At 43.2% G+C, this 23781-nt stretch overlaps 1 protein-coding gene across 4 annotated transcripts in view; it reads left to right on the top strand.

Annotated features, from left to right (window-relative positions):
* The first annotated feature begins 818 nt into the window (after window positions 1-818).
* Window positions 819-23781, top strand: part of SMAD1 (SMAD family member 1) — a 43752-nt gene continuing 20789 nt past the window's right edge. The window contains exons 1-3 of one of the 4 annotated variants that reach the window (XM_064711218.1): window positions 11471-11577; window positions 12777-13001; window positions 19752-20376. In XM_064711218.1, the coding sequence (XP_064567288.1) occupies window positions 19977-20376 (400 nt within the window). In that variant the 5' untranslated portion in view covers window positions 11471-11577; window positions 12777-13001; window positions 19752-19976. Of the gene's footprint in view, window positions 953-1051; window positions 1199-11470; window positions 11578-12776; window positions 13002-19751; window positions 20377-23781 lie in introns of those variants that run through there. The other 3 variants (XM_064711215.1, XM_064711217.1, XM_064711219.1) reach the window with 3 other exon arrangements.

Genomic DNA, 23781 nt, shown 5'->3' on the forward strand with positions numbered 1-23781 from the left:
TTGTTGCTTCAAATCTCCTTCCAGGAACGATGACTGGGTAAAAGCCAAAGTGTTGGTTAAAGAATCATTTTGAGTTCAGTCTTGCTTGCGCAACACTTATCTGCCTACTGCACAGATCCTGCGAGCAGGCAGGACAGGATCGCCGTTCCACACGCGGGCTCCAAACTTTCAGCCAGTTCCACTCTGGAGCTGACACTTGCAGCTCCAAATGGAGTTCTGGTCAGAGGGAGAGCGGCGTGAGGCTTCATCACTGCGGCTCTGGCTGCACAAGCAGCCTCACACACTGCAATGGCTTTACTCGCGTGAGTGAGGACTAAGTGCAGCAACACCTATGGGCAGGAGGATGTCCACGTGTAAAACACCCGGGGCTAGAGAGTGCTCTGTCATTGGCGGCTATTACGGCAATTACTTCAGTATTAACACTAGACCAAGTCAAGGCTGAATCACCTGTGGCAAGCGGCAGGACATAATCCTGTTCCATCAGGAATTTACTTAACTCCAAGTCCGACAGCATCTGCCGCTGTCCCCGAAGCTCCGCTGCCGGAGCTCCCCAGCCGCTCCGGCGGGGCAGGAACGCCTTTTGAGCCGCACTGAGGGTGTCGGAGGGGGCTCACCCCCGGGCCGGGGCTCGGGCTCTGGCTTAGGGCACACAGTAGCCGAGCCGGGCCGTGCCGGGCTGGGCCGTGCCGTGCCGGGGCCGCTCTCCGGCGGCGGGCGCAGCGCTCCCAGCGGGACCCGGCGGAGCGGCGGCGGGGGCGGGAATTTGGGGAGGATCCCTGGCCGGGCCGGTGCGTGTGTGTGTGCGAGTGTGTGTGTGTGTGCGACTGTGCCGGTGAGCGGCGCGGGGCGGCTCCGGCCGCCTGACGCCAGCCGGGCCACATCCATCCCGATCCCGATCCCGATCGCGGCGCGGAGGAGCTGCCAGTGGCCGCCCGTCACCGCCCGCCAGCCGGTAACAACTTCGTGTCCCCCGCGCCTCTCCCCGCTCGCTGCCCCCGGGGCCGGGCGGTTGTGCCCGCGCATCCTCCTCCTCCTCCTCCTGCTGTTCCTCCTCCTCCTCCCGCTCCTCGCCCGGCGCTGCCCGGCGGTCCCGGCGGCGGGAGCGGCTCCGGGCAGCGCTGCGCTCCCGCTCTCCTCCCGGCATGATGGCGTCCCTGCGGCGGCCCGGCGGGCACCGCTCCCGGCTCCAACTTGGTGGGTAGGTGCCGTGCGGGCCCGGCGGGCGGAGAGCCCTTCCCTGCCGGGATCCGCCGTCCTGCGGCTCCTCCCCGGCCCCGGCCCCAGCGTGGCCCGCGGGGACGCGGCGGAGCCCCGGCGGCCGGGCAGGGGCCGCCTTTGTGTGTGCGGGAACAGCCCTTCGCCTCCCGCCTCGGCCCGGCCGCGTCCCTCTCCCTCTAATTTATCTGCTTGCTTCTTTTTTCCCCCTTCCTTTCTTTCCGCAGCCCCTTCCCCTCCTGGGTTTTTTTTTTTTTTTCTTCCTCCCCTCCCCTCCTTTCTTCTTTAATGACAAATCTGTGCTTAGAGGTCAAGGAAAGTTCACTTTTTTTTTTTCTTTTCCCTGTTAGAGGGTTTGGATGCTTGAGATTTTCCCCCTCTTCGGTATAGTTGCTTCATATACTCGTACAGCCAAATAATCTTATCCTGAATATAGATCTTTAAAGGTTATTAAAATTTACTGGCGTGGAAATATTCAGTCATGCGTTCGAAGCGATCTGGGCCAAATGCTGACTTTTTTTTTTTTTTTTTTAATATAAACTGAAGTCAGAGCGAGTTCTGACCGAGGCAGGGTTGCTGTGATTGCTCTTTTGTTAGTAGATGATTCTGAAGAAGGTACGTGGTCCGACCTTACAGTTTGCTTTTACAGTGTCTGGATAACAACAGCTTATTCTGAAAATTAATCGTTATTTTGGTGTCTTTTAGGATAACATGATGCTCACTGCATGTCTGCAGTTTTATTTGGGGAAGTATTTTCAACAGAGGTTAATAAAAACAGTATTGTTAGAGCCAGATGGGGAGGAGTAAAAGTAGATGTGTATTTCAGATACAGGCAAATGGAAAAGCTCATTGCCTGAAACATGTCAGTGTTTAATGGATGTCAGTGTCCAAAGATACTGCACCTTAAAACTAACAGGCTTCTTAGGAAAGAGCTGTCATAGCTGATAGTTTGAATCTGTTTTGGACAGAGAGGGGAAGTCAGAAAAAGAAAAATTGTTTAAAGTTTTTTCTTCTGATAGTTATATGTATTTTTAAGAAGCATTGAGGATTAAGAATTAAAATTGTAGCTTACCCAGCCCATGGAGAACACTTTTCTTTGCAGGTGTGTGTCTGTAATTCTTCATGTAGCTGACTGCATGCACCTTGTCATGTCAAACAATAGGAGCAAATCATCTGAGGGAACCTAAGTTTGGCTTATTTTTTTCCTTTTACTTGTGAGTAATGACTTGGCTGAATTATGGGATCTGAGTTTTTTATTTTAATTTCCCCCTAAACCAGAGAGCAGTGCTGTGAAGCTTTTTCAAGGTTCTCGTTGGATTGTAGTGCAGATTTTGAGTGCTCACTTCTCTGTTGTGCCTGGAAGAACATCAGTGTGAAAATGAGAGCGATCTGGCCCTTTTTGGAGTCCTTGCTGTGGTCTTAGGGCTGAAGTCTTGCAATTTACTTCAGACTGTAAGTAGGCACTTGAGAGAAATTTCCCTTGATTTGGGTGATCCAGAAGGCTTCCACAGCTATGAGAAATGATCAGTTCAAGGCATGATCAGGTTACCCTAAGGGTAGGGATTTGTCCTTACATCTGTTTTGACCCCATTACCATTGGGTATGTAATCAAATACATTTTTTTCCTCCTCTGTTCTGTTCAACTTGCTTTTTTGTGTACCCTTGAAGATGTGACCATCTGATACATTTGAGAGAAGTGACTGAGTAAACAGATGGAGATCTTTCTGTTTTCATATAAATAGTAACTATCAAATCAAATATTTGAAAACTGGTGAGTTTGGTGTTTGCTTTTCCTCTGTAGTTTGAAAACAGAAGTAAAGAGTTGAACGTGAAGAAAAACAATACAAAGGTTAATAAAAGTGCTACATGTGTTTCTGAGTACTGGGAAATTATTCAAATGGTACCATGATTTTGTTTTCTTGCTATAAAGATTTAAATTTTAAAAATAAAGGGGTTATGACTGTTTTGGTTTGGGTTTTTTTTATATTAAAGCATGAATGCTTTATTATATATTGCTAGTATTCTGCTCTGTGCAGCCTAAGCTGTGTGCGTAAAATATCATTTGAGTAGTCTTACAGGCCTAATGGAGGCATCATCTCAGCTTTATAAATAATGTAAGTTGTGTATAATGTGGAGTCCCCAGAGACTGCAGAGAAAGCATCATTACCAGCCTTTTCAACCTGCTGGAGATCTTAAATTGATTTACAGCACTGAACTGGTGCAAAATGATACATCAGAATGACACAGGGTCAACCTGTAAAAGTCTATGATGTGAGCCTGTTAGTTCAGTCATCATAATTAAAGCATATTATGAGGGCAGGGAAGCAAGTGTCTGTGACATGTCCCATTGTGCTCAGATAGGGCTGCTTTAAGAATCTGATAAAGAGAGCACCGTGTGTATTATTGAAGTTATGCAAAGAGAAGTTGGAATTAAAGTTGGTGGCCTGTGAAGAGTAAAAACTGAACCAATCTAGGTTGAATCTCAGCCCCTTCCTTGCAGTGTTTAGGAGCTAAAATAGATGAAGGCACATGCAGCTATGGGATGGATGAGTGGGGAAGTGGTTGTGAGTGAATCTCTGAAATTTATACATCCTTTTTTTAAAGGATCAGTTAGACTTTACCTGCAGACTGTGCTATCAGATAGCAAAGGAACAAACAGGCAAACAGGCCAATTGTTTGGAGTTTTTCCTCCTAGTATTTCTATCCTACTGAAGTTTGTACCTGCCTGTTGAAACATTCCTGCAGATCTGAATTCTTGTATAAGACAGAGCATTTTAGTCATTTCTTGAAATATATGGCCAAAGTTCTAGAACAGAGACTATAATTTTGAATATGAGATGGCATAGGTCACTTTTCTTGGTGAAGACAACTGAGGCTTCAGATTTGTGTTTTCCTCTAACAGCCCTAGAAAATAGCATGCTTCAGGTAGTAAAATGTTTGCTAAGTACTCAGCATCTTAGGTCTTGCTGTTTCTGCTGCTAAAATGACTCTGATATGTTTGGGGAAAAGTCCTGTGAAAACAATTTTTTTCTTCTTTCTGTTAGTCTGTGCTGCTTGGGGATTTAGGAGTTTTGCATTTGTTAGTGTTTAAACCAGCTCCTCATACCTGAAGTGGTGTGAGTTTTTATTCTCCTGAGGTTCTCCCAGCCCAGAAAGAAACATACCTTATTTTTAGTCATAAATATAAGTAAAAAAATAATTTTGAGGCATGCAAGTGGAGCAGACAAAATAAATGGTCACTAGTGGTGACCATTTATTAGTCTCCAGGTTCAGCTGCACCTCTAGCTAAGGTGCTTTTTGAGTGGCAGATAAAAGAATTAAAGCTCACTTTGGAGTGCAGTTGCTTTTTAAACATGGATGTGGAGCTGTCTTCTGCTGTGTCAGTGCAGATGAAGAAACTACAATATTGGAGAGTGAGCCATAAAATCTGTGAGAATGATAGTCAGATTGCACATATTGCTTTATGGTCGATGAAGTGATCTTACCGATGTGTGGGGCTTTTTTTTGTTGGTTTTGTTTCTGGTTATTTTTTTAATTTCTGGTTTAGGTTTTCATGACAAACTCACTCAGTTTTGCTTTCAGAGTGGGGAAAGATCTATTCTGCCCATGAAAACTTCACTGTTTTTCCCTGTAGTAAGAGCAGACTAATGTTCTTCCCCTGGCCTTTCTTCTGTGCATAGTAAAAAACTGAATGCATACCAGTCCTAATAATTAAAAGATTATATGCAGTTCCTAGAAGATTTCCTTTGAAATGTACTGAGTGGAAAATTCGAGTTTAAAATATAAACCCCAGCTTGGCAAGCAAGGTTTGAAATGCTGGTGACTTACAGGGTCATCTACACAGGCATCTTGCAATTCTCAAGCTGTAGAACAGCACAGAGAAATTTTATATTAGAATGGAAGGTTTTGTTTGGGGTGGGAAGGAAGTTATTGTGAATTGATATTTTTAAAGTTTTAGTGTTGCATCCTCGAAGTCTGGGGTATAACTATTTCCATTAGAATGTTGCTACTCTTCAAGATTTGAAATAACCAGAGAAAGTGTTCAATTTGGCCTTCTGTGGAGGGCTTTACAGGGATGGATTCAGGGGTGAGGACACCCTTGGCTAATGGCTGCCACAAAGATCCCTGTCCTTCTCCTCAGCCAAATGGCAATTTGCATTACAGAAGCTTTTCCAGTTGCTGTGTATTTGAGTGGGGGATGCCCCACGAGATGGAGAAGGCAAATGTTTCATAAGTATGCTGATTTCAAGGAATGAAACCATTTTCTAGAATGACCCCAGATCATACAGGTTTCTCTCCCTGCATCCATTTGTCACCTGCATGTGCTGGCCCTGGAAGTTCCTCCCAGTTTAATGGGAACAAAGGTTGAGCACAGTCCTCCTGATTAACTGTGTGAAGTCAAGTGTTCCATGCGTGAAACTCCAAACTCCGCTGAGCTGTGGGGTTGGATCCGTCTGTGTTATTTTTTTATTTTGGGAAAGGTGGAAGGATGTGTGGGGAACTGTGGCCGTGGGATTGCTCTGGTGGAAGGGTTGTGGGGCTGTAGTGCCACACAGCAGCTGGGTTGAGCTGTCAGTAGATCCCAAAGGGTTTTCTGCAAGCAGGGATTGCTTGGCTCAGTTGTACTCTTCTGGTGACTGCTCTCTTGGGAGACTCTGTAGAAGCTGAGTTTAGATCAAGAATTGAAGCTTTTTTCTTCCTGTCTCTAGACTTCCCAGTGTAGGGAAGCTGACCAGTAGAGCTGTCCTGGACACTTGCACAGTCTGATTGTTCTAACATAATTCTGTAATTGTTCTGGACTACGTCACTTTTATTCCAATGTGTGTTATCCGCTTGGGAGAGTGATATTAGAACAGATGTCACCAGTCTCTCCCATTTGGTTCTTCCTCATCCTTTCTCCAGCATGCACAGGCAAAGTCTAGAGTAAAAGGAGAAAAACAAATTATTTTTAAACATGTCTTTTTATAAGTCATTATATTTAGGCACTGTTCAAAGCAGTATCATCCAAACCCAACTATTATGTTGAGTTGGCATGTAAGCAAATGATTAATGTGGTTCACCAGTGATTTCTGAAGTGTTATTTCATATTTCTGTACTTATAAAGGGAACACTCTTCCCAACATGGCAGCAGATGAGACTGTCTAAGCCAGTGTAGACAGTCTGAATTATAGCACTTAATGGTATTCAGAAGTATATCACTTGTTGCATGTTTTTGTCATTAAAACTACTAAAATGCCAATCCACATCAAAGTGTTCTATGGACTATCTATCCAATATTGGGTAACTTGAAAATAAGATAGCTATTAAAAATTTTTGTAGTGCTGAAGTGATTATAGACAGAACCAGGAGAGTTTTCACTGTCTCCTTGTGTCTTTCCCCAGCAGGAGTGTAAGAATCTCATCTGCCCTCCAGTTTTGACTGATGGACTTGCTTCCTTCAGTACTTGGTACTTGTTTGAGGGGAAGCTGAAAATATAGATTTCAGCTCAGTACAGATTTCATCCCTGAGTAGAACTTGGATTTCAGAGTTTGCAGCATTACAGAGTTTATTCTACAGAGGTGGCAAGACTGATGTACATGTTTAAGGGCATATCTAAGTAGATGAAAGCAAAAAAAGCATATGTGCACACACTTGACACTTCTGTAGCAGGATGAGAAGTTTCCCATGAGTTCAGAGAATCTTGTATGTTCAGATTGATTGGTGCATGCAGTGACCACAGTTGATGATACCTCTGCTTGGTTTTCTTTCTCGCTTTGTTCCAACACTGCAAACTGGTATCTCAATCTTCTGTGTTGACATGAAAGATTAAATCACTGAGATATTTTTCTTGTAAATAATTTCAGACTTGTGATTTCAAGCATTTTAAGGCATTGAAAGTAATATCAGCATTGTGTCTGTGTAGCATGTTGAAACCAGGGCATGAGACTCTTCAAGATGTTTTTAGTCTTACAATGGTGTGTACGTAGGATCCTTCTAGTGGATAGGCATGCTGTATGTGTGTGTGCACAAATGAATACCTAAAACAATATCACTGCTGCTGAAAGTTAAATTGTTTAGATCTGATAAAGGTAGGCTACACCTATATATAGTTGAGAAGAGACTGTAAATTTATTGAGGTCTGTGTATGTAATAACTATTTATATATAAATACTTAAATGCTGTTTAAATGCTTGAAATCAGTTTTGATTAAAGATGAAGTAAATAAGTGGGGAATCATGTTGCAACAAATTGTGGCTTCCCCTTAAATGTGTTCCTAAGGGTGATAGGAGGAGGAAACATCTGCTGTTTGGTCAGATGCTGTTAATGAGCTGCATACTTGACTTCATTCTGCCAGTGTATTTCACCTTTGTATCTGTTTGGTTTCGTTTGAATATTGATGTGGGAGGAATTAATCAAGTGCCCTTGTTGTCTTGCATGCATCTTACTTTGTAAAGACTTTGATTCAACTGATCTGTTGAGGGAAGAATATGTAGCTTGTAACTGGACATATTTTCTGTGGCAGGGGAGAGAGGGCTCCCAAAATTTTGGGAGACCTGGCGACATGTGCATGATGACTTCAGGGATTGCTATATGCATAATGCCATTACACTGCTTAATTTCAAATGGGTGGTAGTATTCCAGGAATCCCAAACACATCTAAAGCATGTGCTTGCTTCCCTGTACAGGGAGGGAAGAGGGAGATGGGAAGGACAGAGACCCAACTTGAGTGGCTTTACTGAGGTCTTACCATGAGTCTTCAACATTCAAGACCAGAATTTCATCTCCCCTCACACAGTCTCTTGTTCTTTGCTCTTGTCAGACACTGTTTTCTTTCTATTACCAAGAAGGTGGATGGATGGATGGATGGATGGATGGATGGATGGATGGATGGATGGATGGATGGATAGATAGATAGATAGATAGATAGATAGATAGATAGATAGATAGATAGATAGATAGATAGATAGAAAGAACATTCCTTGGTTATGTCATCATCTTAGTTCTGCTAATTACCTGGTGAATGCAGTGATGAAGTATACTAATCTGAAAAATGTGAATTTTGACCTTGCTGAATGTCTTGGAAAAGCTGACTTACATATAGGTTGCCATCTTGACTGTTGCAGTTTCCTGTTCTGCATTTTTGCCTGCTGCTGGTTTTACAGTCTGGCATATTTAATAACAGGCCCTTTATTATCCATGCTAGCTAGTGTCAGTGTTAAGTGCTTTCTCTTGGATGTAGTAGCCAAAGGAAAAGTCTTTGTCTTTATTAGCTTAAAACTTAGGCTAATGCAATTATAGTTTCTGTAATGTGTCGTATTATATTTCATGTGGAAAATATTTTATAAATGCTCTTGGGTTAAAGCTCTGCAGTGTGTGGTATTTTTGGATAGGTGGATATGAAATTGGTCTTTTTTTTTCCCCGAGTTTGCTGTGTAGTTACTAGAGCAGAGGGCTCTAGTGTGTGTGGTGTTTTTGGATAGATGGATATGAAATTGCCCTTTTTTCCCCAGCTTTGCTGTAGTTACAGAGCAGAAGGCAGTGGCAGTAGAGGAGGACTGAATTGCTTGCTGGAGTGTTTGGTTATTCAGAACCAGCCAAGGCAGGGCTCCTTGCTCTCGGGATGAGAGCAGGTTTTGCAAATCAGCTGAAGTACTCGTGTCTGAGTGTGAGCTCATCTTTGACCTGGATGTCACTTAAAATTTGAGGGTGGCAGCTCCCTGAGATGGAGAGAACTCTTAAGAGCCGGGTTTCTCTCAGTCCCAGGCATGAATTCCTTTGTGTAAGCTGCCTGGGTGACTTTGGTGCTCTGAGCTGATGCTGCAGAAGGTGTTTTTTGGTTTATGTTGGTTCTGCCAGGTTAGGAGGGTGAATGGACTGTCAGGTAGAGGGGAAGTTATGGCACAAGGGAGTCAAGGGAAACCTTTTCTCTCTAGGTGGGAGCGAGCCCTTGGGGCTGCTCATTGGCCTGTGGACCTGTGACCTTGCTGGCCCAAGGCAGCTGCTGGAGGTAGCCAGGCCATGCTGCAGCACTCCCAGATGAAGGCTTCCTTAAAGTGCTTGCCAAGGAAAGGTCTAATTTACAGGATTTTTTTCCCAGATACTTATGTTGGTGGTTAGAGAGACTTGACTGCCAGCAGTGACATCAGCTACAAAGCCCCAGTGCAGCTGTATTGGCAGAAAAAGGACAGTGATTAATGGTGCAGTATCTTTTACGGGGGGTGAGGGAGGACTGATGGAGAGCAACACTTCAGCAAGCTTTCCTGGTCAAGTGTTGTTTTGCTAGAGTAAACTGCAAGCTGTCTTAGAGATGTTTTTCTAGTTTAATTTAATGCAACTGCATGAGCAGAACACATCCAGTGCGTGTCCTGTGTGAGACAGGACAAGTGTTTTCCCTCAGGAGGAAAAGAATGTCCAAGTTTAACTTCTTGGTAGTAGAAACTTTATTTTCCTCTTTAGAGGATGAAATAACTTGAAACAATTGGCAAACTGGGTACAGTTAGCAGCATTATCAAGAAATCAGAGAAAAGGCAAATACTAAATCCACTAAAAATCCTTCTGTAAAGGCAGATTGGTGTTACCAGAAATCACTGCCAGTGACGACAGCTGGGACACCTGAAGCTGATCTGTGCTGTGAGCCAGTGCAGTGTTTGTAGCTTTCCTGGGTTCTGCACCACTGCATCAATCACTTTCAAATTTTTGGCTTTTGATCCACTTTTCTCAAAAGAAATTTAGAAAGCATTTGTTTTGGTGCTATATGATAAATGTGTTTAAAAGCCCCTAATCATTTTTGTTACTTGCATCTTTGTAGTAATTTCTTAACTTTAGGGAATTAGACTATCTACAGATTTAAGATACAAACTGTAGGTATTTCCCTAGTAGCAGGAGCTACTACTTTTCCTAGTGCTGGAACAAGGTACTCACTGAATTCCCTTGTAGCCTTCTGCTGTGCTGGGGAGCTCTCCAGAAGATGGGAATCTGACTGTAACATCTTTCTCATTTTTATCTCTGGCTTGGCTAGAGGCTTCTTTGCAGAAAGCATCAGCATAACTGGCATAAATGCTCCAGGCTATTTACTGAAGTTGACTGAATAGCTATAACCCCAGCTTTGCCCTTCTCCCCACCGGTTTATCAGGAATGACTCTTGCTCATGGTCAGACCCAGCACATCTCCTGTGGGGTGTGAACAGGGAGAAGTGGCAGTGCTGGTGGCAGGCTGCTTTGGCTCAAGTCTGATATTCCTGATTTTTTCTGTCACACCTTTGCCTGCTTTCTTGCTTTCACTGATCTTGTACATGAGGACTCTCAATCTTCCAGGCCAGCCAGAAGTCAGGGTTGTTTGAGCCTAAAGGCTTCTTACAGTGGGAGCTGGGGAGTGCTGGTTTCAGCCCCAGAATTAAAGACATTTATGGAATAGCTAAAAGACAAGAAGTCTGAAATCTTTGTGTGTTCTTTGCTTGTAGCCTAGAAGTATTCTTGGCAAGCGACTTTGGAACTTGGAGTTCCTCTGTCCATCCTCAGTACCAGGCCAGCTGTGACTGTTTGTTCAGTAGCAGGCAGCAGTGGAAAATTTGGAAGTGTTATGGCTGTTTTAAGCTAGCCTGCTGCTGACCTTGCAGAGCATGGGGTGTTTGGAAAATGCTGTGTTTTGGTGTCTCAGCTGTAAGAGACTTGCAGCTTTGCAAAACCTGACTTTTGAAACTTCAAACTGGTCTCAAAAAATTATGCTGGAGTGATTAATAGGTTGTCTTATTGCCATATGCAGAATCATAAGGCTCTGTTAAGAAGAAAAGCTTGCAGATAAGGGAGGGGTACTGAGTAATTCTTTATGTGGCTTGGTTCCTCTTCCAAAAGTCATGAAAAGCTTACAGATAACCAGGGAGTCAGACAGATTACAGCCCTTTTCTCCTGTTATAAAGCCTCAGTATTCCCAGTAAGCAGTGTAGGAGGATATCTCCCACTTCCTTTCAGGCTATGCTGTTCCCAACTGCTGCATTAACTATCAGCTCCTATCTGTGGGCTGAAGCCTTTGTACAGAACGCTCCAAAGCCTTGATCTCAGGAATATGAGAAAACAGTTTGACGTGAGATTCTGCAGATGTTCTGGCACGGGGCTGTGACAGCTGCTTTTGCCTCATCCCACAGTTTTTTGGATCTTTCTGACTCCTCATGAATGTCTGCACCCTTGTTTTGCCCTTTTGGGAGGGGAAAGGTGTGTCTGTGACTTCTGGGTCTGTTTCTGGTGTAGACACACTCAGAGTTGTACCTCAGCTGCTGGTGAAGGCTGCAATCAACCCTTTATGTGTGTTTGTGGGTGAATTTTGAACTTTGTTAACCCAGAGTGTCCTTGACTTGGTCTCAAGAGGATCCCTGATTTGTACTTGCCTGTAAGTCATAAACTTTAAAGAGTTTAATTGTCTTGTATGGAAGCTGAAGGGGCATCTATAAGCACTGTGATCTTCCATTTATAAAGGGTCTGTGACTTAGGGTGGCTTGATAAATACCTTGGAACTGCCCGGGAGTGTTTGCTGTGATGGGGTTGTGCAGCTGCTCCTCAGTGTCCTGAGCACCTGGAGCACACTGGGCCTTGTGTCATCTGAAGTCCAGTCCTGGTTTTCAGTGGGCCACTTGTGGCATGCAGTAATTAAATAATGTTTCATTGGACAGTGGAAGTCTGGCAAATATTGGTGTTTGTGTCTGAGTAGTATAAACTTGGCTTGGAAAGCTTTGTCATCTTTAAACACTTTCTCTGTCCAGAATGGTAGTTGTGAATTGCAGGGCACTTGGTGAAATTCAGCATGGATATTTTAAAGACATGAAGAAGGTACAGTGTTTTAAAAGTTGTTTAAAGGCCAAAAAACTGCTCTTTAATTTTTACAGATAAGGCAAAGCCGAGGAAAGCTGCAAGAATCCTTTAAAAAAGTAAAAAAAACCATGCATCTCATGAAATGCACTGAAATGTCTTCAGCATTGGCAAACTGACTATTCTTATTTAAGGTGCATAAATGGTGGGTGGAGCACTAATTTGTGGAAAGATTTATTTAATTTACCAGCATTGCTTTTTTGGTTTAATTTTCACCAGTTTGTTCTGCTTTGCTGAGGCTTGACCCAATAACTCTGTTATTGGTGAATAAGTAATTTTTCTTCTCAGTTTTTGTCATCTTTTGATTTGGTGAAGGATTCTGCTTTAAAGCTGGGGATCTTGAGCTGTAATTTAGCATCTTTACTTAATCTCTGATAAATGAGGTCTGGGTCACAGTCTTTAGAAGTGGTTTAATGCAGCTGATGTAACTATTGGTGCAGGCTCTTGGTGAAATGAATCATTTGTAGGAGTAGTTGCTTGCCTCAGCTGAGCATAACTGGAGTGCATTTGGTGGGGCTCCCCTCCTTAAAATATACCTTAAAATATAAAATGCTGGAGCACTGCTCTGGCTGGGGCTCACAAACCCCTTTTTAAATTCATGCAGTCTGTGCTAGACTGTCCTGTTCTCTGAAGAGAAAACACATCTTGCATTTTATGAGCTTCACTCAAAAATTTTGATGTCTGAGTGGTGATGGGCATTTTTCTTTCTTTTCTGTTTTAAAGGTTTTCCTTTCTGCTGCAGATGTATGTTTTAACTGCCTAAAAAAACCCCTGAAAGTGACATGTCAGTAAATTTTCCGCATCTCACCTGTGAAGGAAGTTCCTCCCGCCCTGTGCTGATGAATTGGAGGGAAATGCTTTTTTCAGCTGATAAAAAGAAATAAAATTCCGTGCCCTTCCCAAAGGAGGAATTCAACAATTGGACAAGTGATGTGGGACCATGTGTTGGTTTGTAAAAGGATATAGTTTGTAAAGATGTTTCCTTTGATGCCTGTGATGAATATGGATGTGTTTCCCTTGGAGAGGGTTTTGATTAAATTATGCAATTAGAGCTGACCAGACAGATCTAAATATAGGAAGAGGTTTCAGTTATCCTGCCTTTGTGTGTATTAACACACCCACACAGATGTGTGTTTGTTATTGTTGTAAACAACACCTGTTTTCTAAAGACAGTTCAAAAAGTCAGGAAAGGGAATGGCCTTTGTGGAAAAAGGGAGTTACACAGGAGTTTTATGATGAAAGGGGAAAAAAAATCTGTTTTCCCCAGATTTTTCACCTTTTAGAAAAGGTCTTCTAACTTACTTTGATAGGTGGGGGTTCACAAAGTCATAGCCAGTGCTGCAGACTGGTCTTAGAGGTTCTCCTGCATTTTTCAGGACTTGATCTGTGCCATCTAACAATGCTGACTGAGATCCTTGGCTGCTCCTGTACTCCCGAGTGCTCCTAGTGTCCTGGTGGGACAATGTGTGGAGTTTAAGTACAACAGAGCACAAATGAAATGGATAAACCTGCCCCAAAGATGTATAGTGAAATACCCACTGTGATGGCTGGTAATTCATAATGTCTCTTGACAACTGCTTCTTTGGATATGTTTTTCTTTTGAAGGTCTTGTCATAGTTTGAGGATTTCTTTAAGAGACCTTTAGTTCTCTTCCTGCATAGCATTTAGGGAAAAAAAAAAACACCACACCTTATGAACACTATTCTGGCAAGTTTTGTGATTCACAGCCTTGTATTCATCATATAGGTTATTTTAGTGAAGTTCATATTTTGCAATCCCATCTGTGTCAGAGTTTTGACTGAATCATCAAGTTGCAGTTCCTTCCTGACCTTGGTTGAAGTACCAGGCTGCAGTTTTAGAGATAATCTTTGAAAGCACATCCGATTCAGTCCGGCTGCTCGCCGACACCAGGGGGGATTTGTGCACACCTGGGTGGATGTTTTGATCTGTCCTACTTGTGCTAGCCCTGCTGTGCACCAGGCTTACCCAGCTTCCTGAACAGCTATCTTGGCAAACTTGGTTTTAGTTCTTTCCTGTAGTCTTGGTGATATAAAATATATAGAAAATAAGCACGGCAAGGAGACCAGCAGGCAGTAAAGGAAGAGCTGGTGTTTTGTGACTTTGTGGAATCTCACATGCAAGAATGAGTAAAATTCAGCAGTGTGTTTCTCATCTCTGGTGAAAAAGGCAGGATTTGAGGACCTGGTGATCACTTAAGAGACTGTATAGTGTTAGTGTTTTTTGTAAACATGGTGGAGATAAAACATATGAAAGGGTATGGTGTTTAAATTTGTTTTTCAGGAGTATGGTTTTCAGTAGGTCAAAACAGTTGCAAAGGTGTTGGGAAGAGCTGTTCTAAACCAGGACAAGGGCAGATCTAATTGTTGATGGATGTCTGTTGGAACTGTGCCATGTTCTTTTCTCACAATGATATACTTGCTTAGAAAGACTGCTGTGCCATTTTAGTTACATTGTAATACAGGATTCGGTATCTCTAGTCTATGGAAAGTGGGTACTTTTTCTGGGGAAGTAATAGCAAAGTTACCATAAATCTGGCAAATCTGGTACCTTCAGATCCAGAAAACCTGTAAGAATTTGCTGTTGTCTTACTCCTGCAATCATGCTAGTTGAGACTTCAAGGGCAAGGAGCAGTGCCTTGTCTGCCAGAAGCCAAGTGGGCAGGTGGGCAGGAGAAAAGCTGCAGCTCACTAGAAAATGGCCCAACGCTGTGTTCTTTGCTTGAACTTTGGGGAGCACTGGGGAAGAGCTGGCAGATCCTGGTAGTGAAAGGTTATCCCTTCATGCTCTGGACTAACAGGGCAATGGGCTTTTTGGGTTTTTGTTGCCCTCCTCTGCCTCCACTGGTAAATCCTACATTGCCCCTGTGGTTTCATTTTGCTCTCCCCCTGCCTGCTGAACTAAAGGGTGTTTGTGGGTATCTGACAGGCTTTTCCCTGAGGGCTGTGCAGTGATACATGGGAGATTTTCTTGGAAGGGCAGCGCCTCAGCCAAATAGCTTGAGGGATGGCTCAAGAGGAGTTCTGACAGAATGGGTATTTTGGGCTGGAGCAGAGGTTACTTCTCAGAACAGGCTGCAGATACCCATCCTCCTGGCCCTTGCTGCATCCAGGTCAGGAAAAACCCTGCCTACTCTGTTAGGTACGATGAGGTGTTTTCAACACCAGTGTGTTCCTCTTTCCTTGAATGATATGTTGTATATCAGAACACAGGATCACATATTTCAGTGGTTTTTTTGAATTCTTTGTGCCATGCCAAGAGAACATAAAAGAGTTTTTTTTTTTTCCTTTTCCTTCTTGTCATTTTCCAAAGCTACAAAGGAAGCCAATTCAGGTTGTCAGCTCTCTAATGAGTTATACAGCACTCTGATGTGAAACGTGCTTTCTTTTTGCATGTGTGTTGTAATGTTGCTGAGGTCTCTACCAGGTTTAGTGCATTTTTCCAAGCTGAGCAGAATCTGATCTTCTGCCATAAGAAGGTGCAAAGAAAGAATTTTTTGACTAAAAGAAGGGTAATTCAGCAGAAGACTCTGGACTTTCCTGTTTCACAAATCACATTACTTGAAAAAGTAAATCGAAACTTTTTGCTACTTGCTCCAAGAATAGGGAGCGAGATTAAGTTAGTGCACAATCTGTTGTTACACATTCTAGCATTGCAGCTGCTTAGACTTCATGCCTTTTAGTAATACATGGAAACTGTATTTATTCCTGCTGGTATAAAGAGGCAGCTCCCTGCCTTCTATGCCAAAATCTGTTTGGGTTTGTTTCTTTTTTAAAAAAGGTCTAAATATGGTTACATGAGTTACTGGTTACATGAGTTGCTGAAAGTATGTGTCTCTCAGAGAGGTTGAATGACTAAATATTTTTAAAGAAGCAAATTAAAATCTCTCTGCTTGTTATTTCTTTATAGTGCTACTAAGTAATGGATGCTGGGAAGAGGTATGTTGACTAAGATAAATTGGATTTTTAAAATGTAGTCATAGACTAGACAGTTTTCACTATTAACAATTATCCTCACTGTGGTTCCTGCCCATTTTTATGTCTAACTGTGCTAAGCATATATTAAAAATATTTAATAGGATCCATTTTGCCTGCATCACTGAGCCTGTAATACAAATAATGAAATTAGTAGAAGAGTTAGAGTCATTTCTTGTTTGCCTGAAACTTGTGCTAGAAGTTGTTTTCCTCCCCCATCCACCCCTCTGGGAGAGGATCATCTAATTGTCCAAACCCTTTCTCCACCCAGCAAAAACAGTCATTTATGCAAAGTGGGACAGTTTCCTATGGGATCTCCTGTGGGAATTTGAAAGCACTCTCATTGAATATTTTAATGTCTGCTTCATATTGCTGATGGAGTAACTATCTTTTCTTTGAGGGCTAGAAAAATAGGACTTCACTCTTAGGCATTTTGCCTAAATATGTTTGTTTAAATACAAGGCTGGCTGGACAGATATATATAGAAATATAATGCTCACTTATTTTTTTATAGGCTGCATACAGATTTGTGCGTTACTCCAAAAATTACAAAAAAAGACAACAGCAGTGAAGGAAGACAAATAAAACAACATCAGAATTTGAAAGGAGTTTGTTGATTCCAGCACATCCATCAGCAGACAGAACACATAGTAAAAAGTGCATGAGTTTGGAAGTGTAGAGAGTGTCTGATAAGTGGGTAACAACTCAATTTCCTTTAAACTGATGCCAGATGCCTTTTGGAGAGTGCTCTGTTGTTTGGCCCAGGTTTCTGTTTCATCCCTACCTTGTGAATAAACAGACCCTTCCAGGGCTGGTGGTCACTTAGCTGCTGGAAATACTAACTCCCACTTTCCCAGAAGGGCACGTGGATTTGGGGAACAAAGACACAGACTGTGTCATCTGCTGACTCGTGGTTTAATCTTTATTTTGCACTTCCAGCTGATAAGACCACTTTGTGCAGAAGTAATACAGGAAATGATGCAGTGCAGAAACCAAGAGTGGCAGAAAGGGAAATGGAATGTACTGGCAAGGGCTCAGCCCTGCAGACAAGCTCTCTGCTTCTTGGAAACAAAAATCTCCACATACATTGTGGTTTGGGTTTTATTTGTTTGGTTTTGTTGTTGTTTTTTTTCTTTGTCTGTTTGTTTGTTTTTTGGTTTTTTTAGCTTAATATTGGTTTTGGAGCTTAGAGAAACTAGTGTACAGCAGCTGTGGGTTTTGTCCCCCTTCCCTTATCTTGCTGCTTGTTCAGGGCTTGGGGTGTGCTTAGGCTGTGTTCTGGAGGCAGGACTTGAACAGAATCCCTGTCTGGAGGCTGGTGCCCAGCTGGGTCCTGCTGAGCTGCGTTATTCCCAAGCTCACTCCGAGCACTGGGCCTAATGCTGTTCCTCCTGCTCCCAGCAGCTGTTGCCACAGAGGTGCCACCATAGCTTTGATGGTGAGGGTGAAACTTGTTTTGGAGTGCATGATTGGGGGAGTGGAATATGTGTGTGCTGCAGGATTTGATCCAAAGACTTCAGAGAATCTGTTCCTTTGGTCTGACTGCTTGGGGCTGCATCCGAGGTCGTCTTAGTCTGGGCAGAGCCCGTGTGCTAGCCCGTGTTAGGGCTGGATTTTCATGCACTGGTATGAACACACAGGCTTAACAGACAGGACTTTTCCTTTTTCACAGCAAGTAGCTGGGTGAAAAATGGGTCAGGCCTGGGTAGAACCACATCTGCAAACATTATCAATGTTGAATGAAGCTCGGGTTGAAATGTAGACTTTGTACTTCCTCCTTTATTAGAGCTTCAACTCAAATCTCTTCTGTTTAATTCAGATGGAAGTGAAGGAGAAAGCTTTACTTGATAAACTACTGGAACTTGTAACTTTTGTGTGTGGAACTTGTATATTTTATTTGAAAAGCACAGGAAAAAAGATACATAGAATATTGATTGAGATACAGACTATTTATGAATTGGGAATAACTCAGTTACAAACATTTAAAGCACATGCACTGGGGTTCTGGTAATTCAGTTCTTAAATTAGCACAGCATTTTAATAGAGCACTTTACAGTGTATGTAAGGATAAAGTATACCTGGAGTACAGTCAGTGACAGTAATGGAGTTTCAGTTCATTTAACAGTATAGCACATGCCCATGTAACAAAACAAATTCTTAAATTTGCCCCAGGCTCATGCAAATCTTCCCTTGCATGGACATTATTATTTCTAATTCACTTCTTAGCATAAAAGAAATGTACCAGTTTGAAGTGTAGGTAGATGTGGCCTGTGTCTTAGTCCGTAATCATTATTCCCATAAATGTAGTTTCTGCAGTCAGCCTAGTAAAACTGAACCTCTGCAATTAGGTAACTGTTCTAGTGACAAGTTAATTTGAATAAAGTAGATGGTTTTCAGCTTAAAATTCTTCAAATGTAGTGGTATACTATGAAACCATTGCAGTTTATGACAGTCAAGAGGGTAAGTGTGCCATAGCATTTGCAGTTTTCAGGTCTACAATCTTTTCTTGGTATAGCTGTGAAATCCTTTCTGACATGGCTGTGCTGACACCTTCTATCCTCTGCGTGTATAGATTGCTGGTTGGTTGGGTGTTTTTTGTGTTGTTCTGATGGCAACAAAAACATTCATATCCTTTTCCCCTTCCCCCTTCCTCTGCAACCTGTTGGTATCCAGTCCAGGATATGTTTCCTGTCTTGTCTGCCTATTTGAAAATCAATGGTGTGGTGCTCTTTGTCTCATTTTCCACCCCCTGCCAGTCTGGGTCTCTTCTGTTTCCCTTGCCAGAGCCTTTTGCCTGCTCCCATCCTGGACAAGGACAAAACACTCTTGGGATCCTGCAGATGTGGCATTCCTCCCCCTCTTGACCCATCTCTTCAGTCCCATTCCTTGTCTCCCAGCTTGAGAACTACTGTGCTGTATAAAATCCTCTTATCTGGACTTCCTTGTCCTTCCCACTCCTTCATGAGTCCTTGAGTATATCAGGCAGACATTGCAGCATGAAGGGTCAGTGGGTAATCAGTGAAGTTCATGATAGCTTTCCCTTATGGGCTGCTCAGGAGCTCTGAGGGCTCTTGGGTGGGGTGAGCAGATGCAGTATTCTTTCTCATGTGAGTGAATGAGGGATAAGATCTTTCTTTAATTTTTTTTTCTTTTATTTTTTATTTGTTCCTCAAAGTAGGTAAAACTGAACTGTTTTTTTTTTTCAGATTGAATTATGCTCAGGTCTAGTGGAGTGATTTTTGAACTTCATGCCTGGCAGTTTTGGAGAGAGCTGGGCAGCACATTGCTGTTGAGGCATATTGCTTCCAGCTGCTCTCTGAAATAAATAATAAAAAAAGCACTAGTGATCCTGCACTGTTTCCTTGGGATGTTTTGCTGGTTAAGGTTCAACAGCTGACAGGCAGATTGTAGCACCCCTCACACTTAATAGTGAAAAATTTAAACTGAGGAGGGACTGTTTTAGGCTAGATTTTACATTTCTAATATAGGGATGTACTGGGTTCAGCCGGAGGTCCTGCTGCTTAAATTTTCATCAGATGTTCCTTGAGTCCAGTCCTGGAGGTTGTCAGCATTTGTTGTTGTTTTGTTGTTGGTTGTTTTTTGATCACACCACTCTTCTGGGTTGAAGTGGGGGGTATTTTTAACTGCTGTATGTTAACTTGAAAGGTAAAATCCTTTTTTTTCTGTTTCTGATACTCTCCTTTAGGTTGTCAACCAGAAGGATTTAGAATAATGAGAAGGTTGTGACCATCAAGGGGGGGATGTCAGCGCTGCCTTCCTGGGATTGGAGGATCGAAAAGGAGAAAGGACCAGAACTGTTTGATCCAGGCTGCTTTTGACTGCTGCCTCAATCTGCTGTACCCTGGTGGTGGTGGAAGAACAGGGCAGTGGTTCCTGCTGGGTTCTGTGGTGTCACCACAGCAGGGTCACCATGAATGTAACAAGTTTATTCTCCTTCACCAGCCCAGCAGTGAAGAGGCTGTTGGGGTGGAAGCAAGGGGACGAAGAAGAGAAGTGGGCAGAGAAAGCTGTTGATGCATTAGTGAAAAAACTGAAAAAGAAGAAAGGTGCTATGGAGGAGCTGGAGAAAGCCCTGAGCTGTCCTGGCCAGCCCAGCAACTGTGTGACAATCCCTCGTTCCCTGGATGGCCGGCTCCAGGTGTCACACAGGAAGGGGCTCCCGCACGTCATCTACTGCAGAGTGTGGCGCTGGCCCGACCTGCAGAGCCACCACGAACTGAAACCTCTGGAATGCTGCGAGTTCCCCTTTGGGTCAAAGCAGAAGGAGGTTTGCATCAATCCCTACCACTACAAGCGGGTGGAAAGTCCTGGTAGGTTCTTCCTTGTTTGTACCTTTACACCTTATCTGAGCAATGCAAAGTGTGGCAATTAATTATGTGACTCATCGGCTTAAATAAGCAAAAGTGGCTGTTTGCACATGTCAGATTCTTCCTCTGCAGTTTATCTGGATGTAGGCATTAATTAGCAGTTCTCCCTTTCACAGGGGCGAATGCTGCACTTGTGCAAATGTTTTAGCTCTAGACAGAGGTAGTCTTAGTGTGTGTCTCAGGCTGCTGGGCCTGGTATCATCTGGGAATGTTGGTACCCACTATCCCTCAGTTAATTTGTTGTTTACTCAACTGTGCAGATCTGTGATTTTGTATGAGGCATTGCAGGCTAACATAAAGGATTTATTTGCATTATCTGTGCTTGAAAACCATTCTGACACACAGCAGTAGTAATACTGCTAGTATTAGTAGTAGTAGTATTTTCAAATTATTATTTCACTTTATCACTTCAGTTTCTTCAGAAAATAATATTGTTTATAGTGTCTCTAACAGCTGTTGCCTTTTAAAAAGATTCTGAGTTTAGACAGCAGGTTATAATCCCCTCATTTTGAACTTTGATAGCACTGTTAGATTATACGTGAAATTCTACTGCCAGCTGTTCTGCAAGCACAGGTTTCTTACCTGTTACCCACTGCCTCACTTCTTTTCTTAAAGTGCCATCCATTATCTGTCCAGTCTCCTCTTCAAGGGCCAAGCTTTTTTTGATAACTCCGTGCAAATTTATTATCAGGGAATACTTGCAGGGACCAAGACGAGCTGTGCTTGGATGTGTCATCACTAGTCTCCAGCTGTTTGTGGGGGTGTACAGCTGCAGAAATGCACTGCAGGCATGGGTGGACTTCCCTGGTTTAAGTGTGGGAAGTCCATCAGTGTTGGCCATTTCACAAACTCTGCAGCTGTCTGTAGAGTGGCAAGGATACACAGAACCATGATGGAAATGAGGTTGTTGCAAGATTGTTTTGCTGTGGATGGAAATTGCATTTGTCTTAGATCTGCAATGCACAGTGCATATCTTGATGTTAAATATTTCCCTTTGCTGTGTTAGTATTAACTTGGAAATCATGTGAATGGCAGATGCAATACCCATAATGTATGTATTTACACAGCAGCAGCTTGAACAAAGGAACTCAGCTCTGGAAAAACAGTTCTGAAAAAATTTAAAATTTAAAAAAAAAATCTCAGCAATTTCATGTTAAGTACAAGAGGGATAATAAAATAGTCATGTACTTCTACTGCTAGTTATGTGCATATGTCTGGGTTGATTGCTTGCATTCACTATTCCAAAATACTGAAAATTAAGATTCCTGAAACACCTCTCTTTCTATCAGACTGAGCAACAGTGGGGCTCTTACTGTAATGCCAGATTTCATGTTCGAACTCATTTGGATTTAGTACTGAAAACAACTACTGAGTTTGAGAACATCTCATATGGACCATTCATGTCGCATTTAAAACCAGGTGTTTGTAAATATCCTGTCACTTCACAGAATCACAGAATCACTTAGTTTGGAAAAGACCTCTGAGATCACTGAGTCCAACCTTTGAGCAGACATGACCATGTCAACCAGACCATGGCACTGAGTGCCCATCCAGTCTTTCCTTAAACACCTTCAGGGATGGTAACTCCACCAGCTCCCTGATCATCCTTTCTGTGGAGGAATTCCTCCTAACATCCAACCTAAACCTCCTCTGGTGCAACTGGGGACTCTGTCCATATTCTGTGTTCACTTCAGTGAGTTATGCAAGACAGAATGAAACTTTCAAAAGATGTCTAACTAAAATGTACATTTTTGGCTGGGTATGTAATGTAGGAGGGGTTTGTGTTTGGTCAGACACAGATTGTTTTGAGGGATGCTGCATGGAGCTGAGTGGGAAAACAGCTTTTGGAAACAGGGGGTAGCTGAACTCCCATTTGGCTTGAAGAGCTGTGCTCCATAACTTCTGACTTCTTTTTTCCTGTCCCTTTCTTGTTCTTGCTGTCCTCCAAACATGATCTTTATCTTAATTTCATAACTGTCACTCCCAAATTCCGCTAACCATTTTTCCCCATTTTTGCCAGGACATTAAAGCACCATTATTGTCACTTTGAGATTAATGGGTGGTGTGAATTCATGCATGAGTCACCACTTACAACAATCTATGGACTCAAGCAGATATCGAGGTTTGTGTTTCCCAGAAGGCTTAGACATGTGTTTTCCCTTGACAAAGCAGAATTGGAAACTCACATTGTGTATGATACATGTTTTGTGTGCAAGGTACATCTTGAAGCTCTGCTTGACAGCGTGGTCTCTGTGCTTAACTGTTTTGTGCAGAACCAGTTACTGGAGATCTGAAGGGTATTATCCATACTTGGGATGGCATCTATCCCTTCATTGTTGTGTGATTTGTTGCAGTGTTGTGCAAGGTTTGAGGAATGGATTAGTGGTAAATCCTCAAATATGTAAAGTAAGGTAGTGCTCTTTGTTGGGAAGTCAGTGCTGTGGATACATCTCAGTTTCCACAGTGCTAGAGGCATGAATGGATTTTCTACCTTGACACCTTATTCCACCCTGAATAGAAGATAAGCTTGGAAAGCATGAGAACTGGCACTCTGTGGTGTGTCTGCCAGCTACAAAGCTACACCTGAATCCAAGTGAGATTTTTCTGTTAGCCAGCCTAGACAGGAGCAGGTTGTAAACAGTGGGAGGAGGCAGAAATCTGTCAGCAGCCTCAAAGAGGGAATCTCCCAGTGTCCCTGCACAGGAGGGGAATGTGGCACCTGGCAGGAACATGGATGTGGCATGATAGCACCCTGCTCATGCCTGACCTGGCCAGGAGGCTCTGCACGGGCACAGGGGCCTGTCTGTTCTTGTGGTGTGCAAATCAAGACAACTAAACTCACAGAAAGCTGCTTTTTGGCACAGTTAACTTGGCAAGCTCAGTGCTCTCAGCTCGCTCACATAGAGCCACGGCAGCATGGGGACCCAGGGTGGAGGTGGGGAAGGGTGGCCCTCCTGTGACACTGTGACTCTTCCAGCCTGGAGGCAGGGAGCTGATGGAGCTGTGCTCCATGCTAGGGTGCATGGGCTGCTCCTGCTCCTTGTGTTGTGCCAGCCCACAGCTCCCTTGTGCTGAACAGATCACAGGCACTTGTCCTCTCCCTGCTGTGTTATCTTCCAGGCTGATCAGCAGCACAGGGGCTTTGTTCTGGCTGCAGGAACATCTGTACCAACACAGCCCTGTGGGGGACATCTGGGAAGGAGTGCAGGTGGAGGTGGAGGGATGTGAGAGGAGAAAGTAGAGACTTGTTGCTGGGGGTGGGAATGCAGCCTTGCACTTTGAGTGCCAGGGGGAAATATCCCCTCAAGATGGGTTAAAGTGGCTCAGTGCTGCTGTTCCCTAGTCTGT

This window comes from Zonotrichia leucophrys, chromosome 4 (assembly GCF_028769735.1).
Source record: "Zonotrichia leucophrys gambelii isolate GWCS_2022_RI chromosome 4, RI_Zleu_2.0, whole genome shotgun sequence".
Classification (NCBI taxonomy): Eukaryota; Metazoa; Chordata; class Aves; order Passeriformes; family Passerellidae; genus Zonotrichia; species Zonotrichia leucophrys.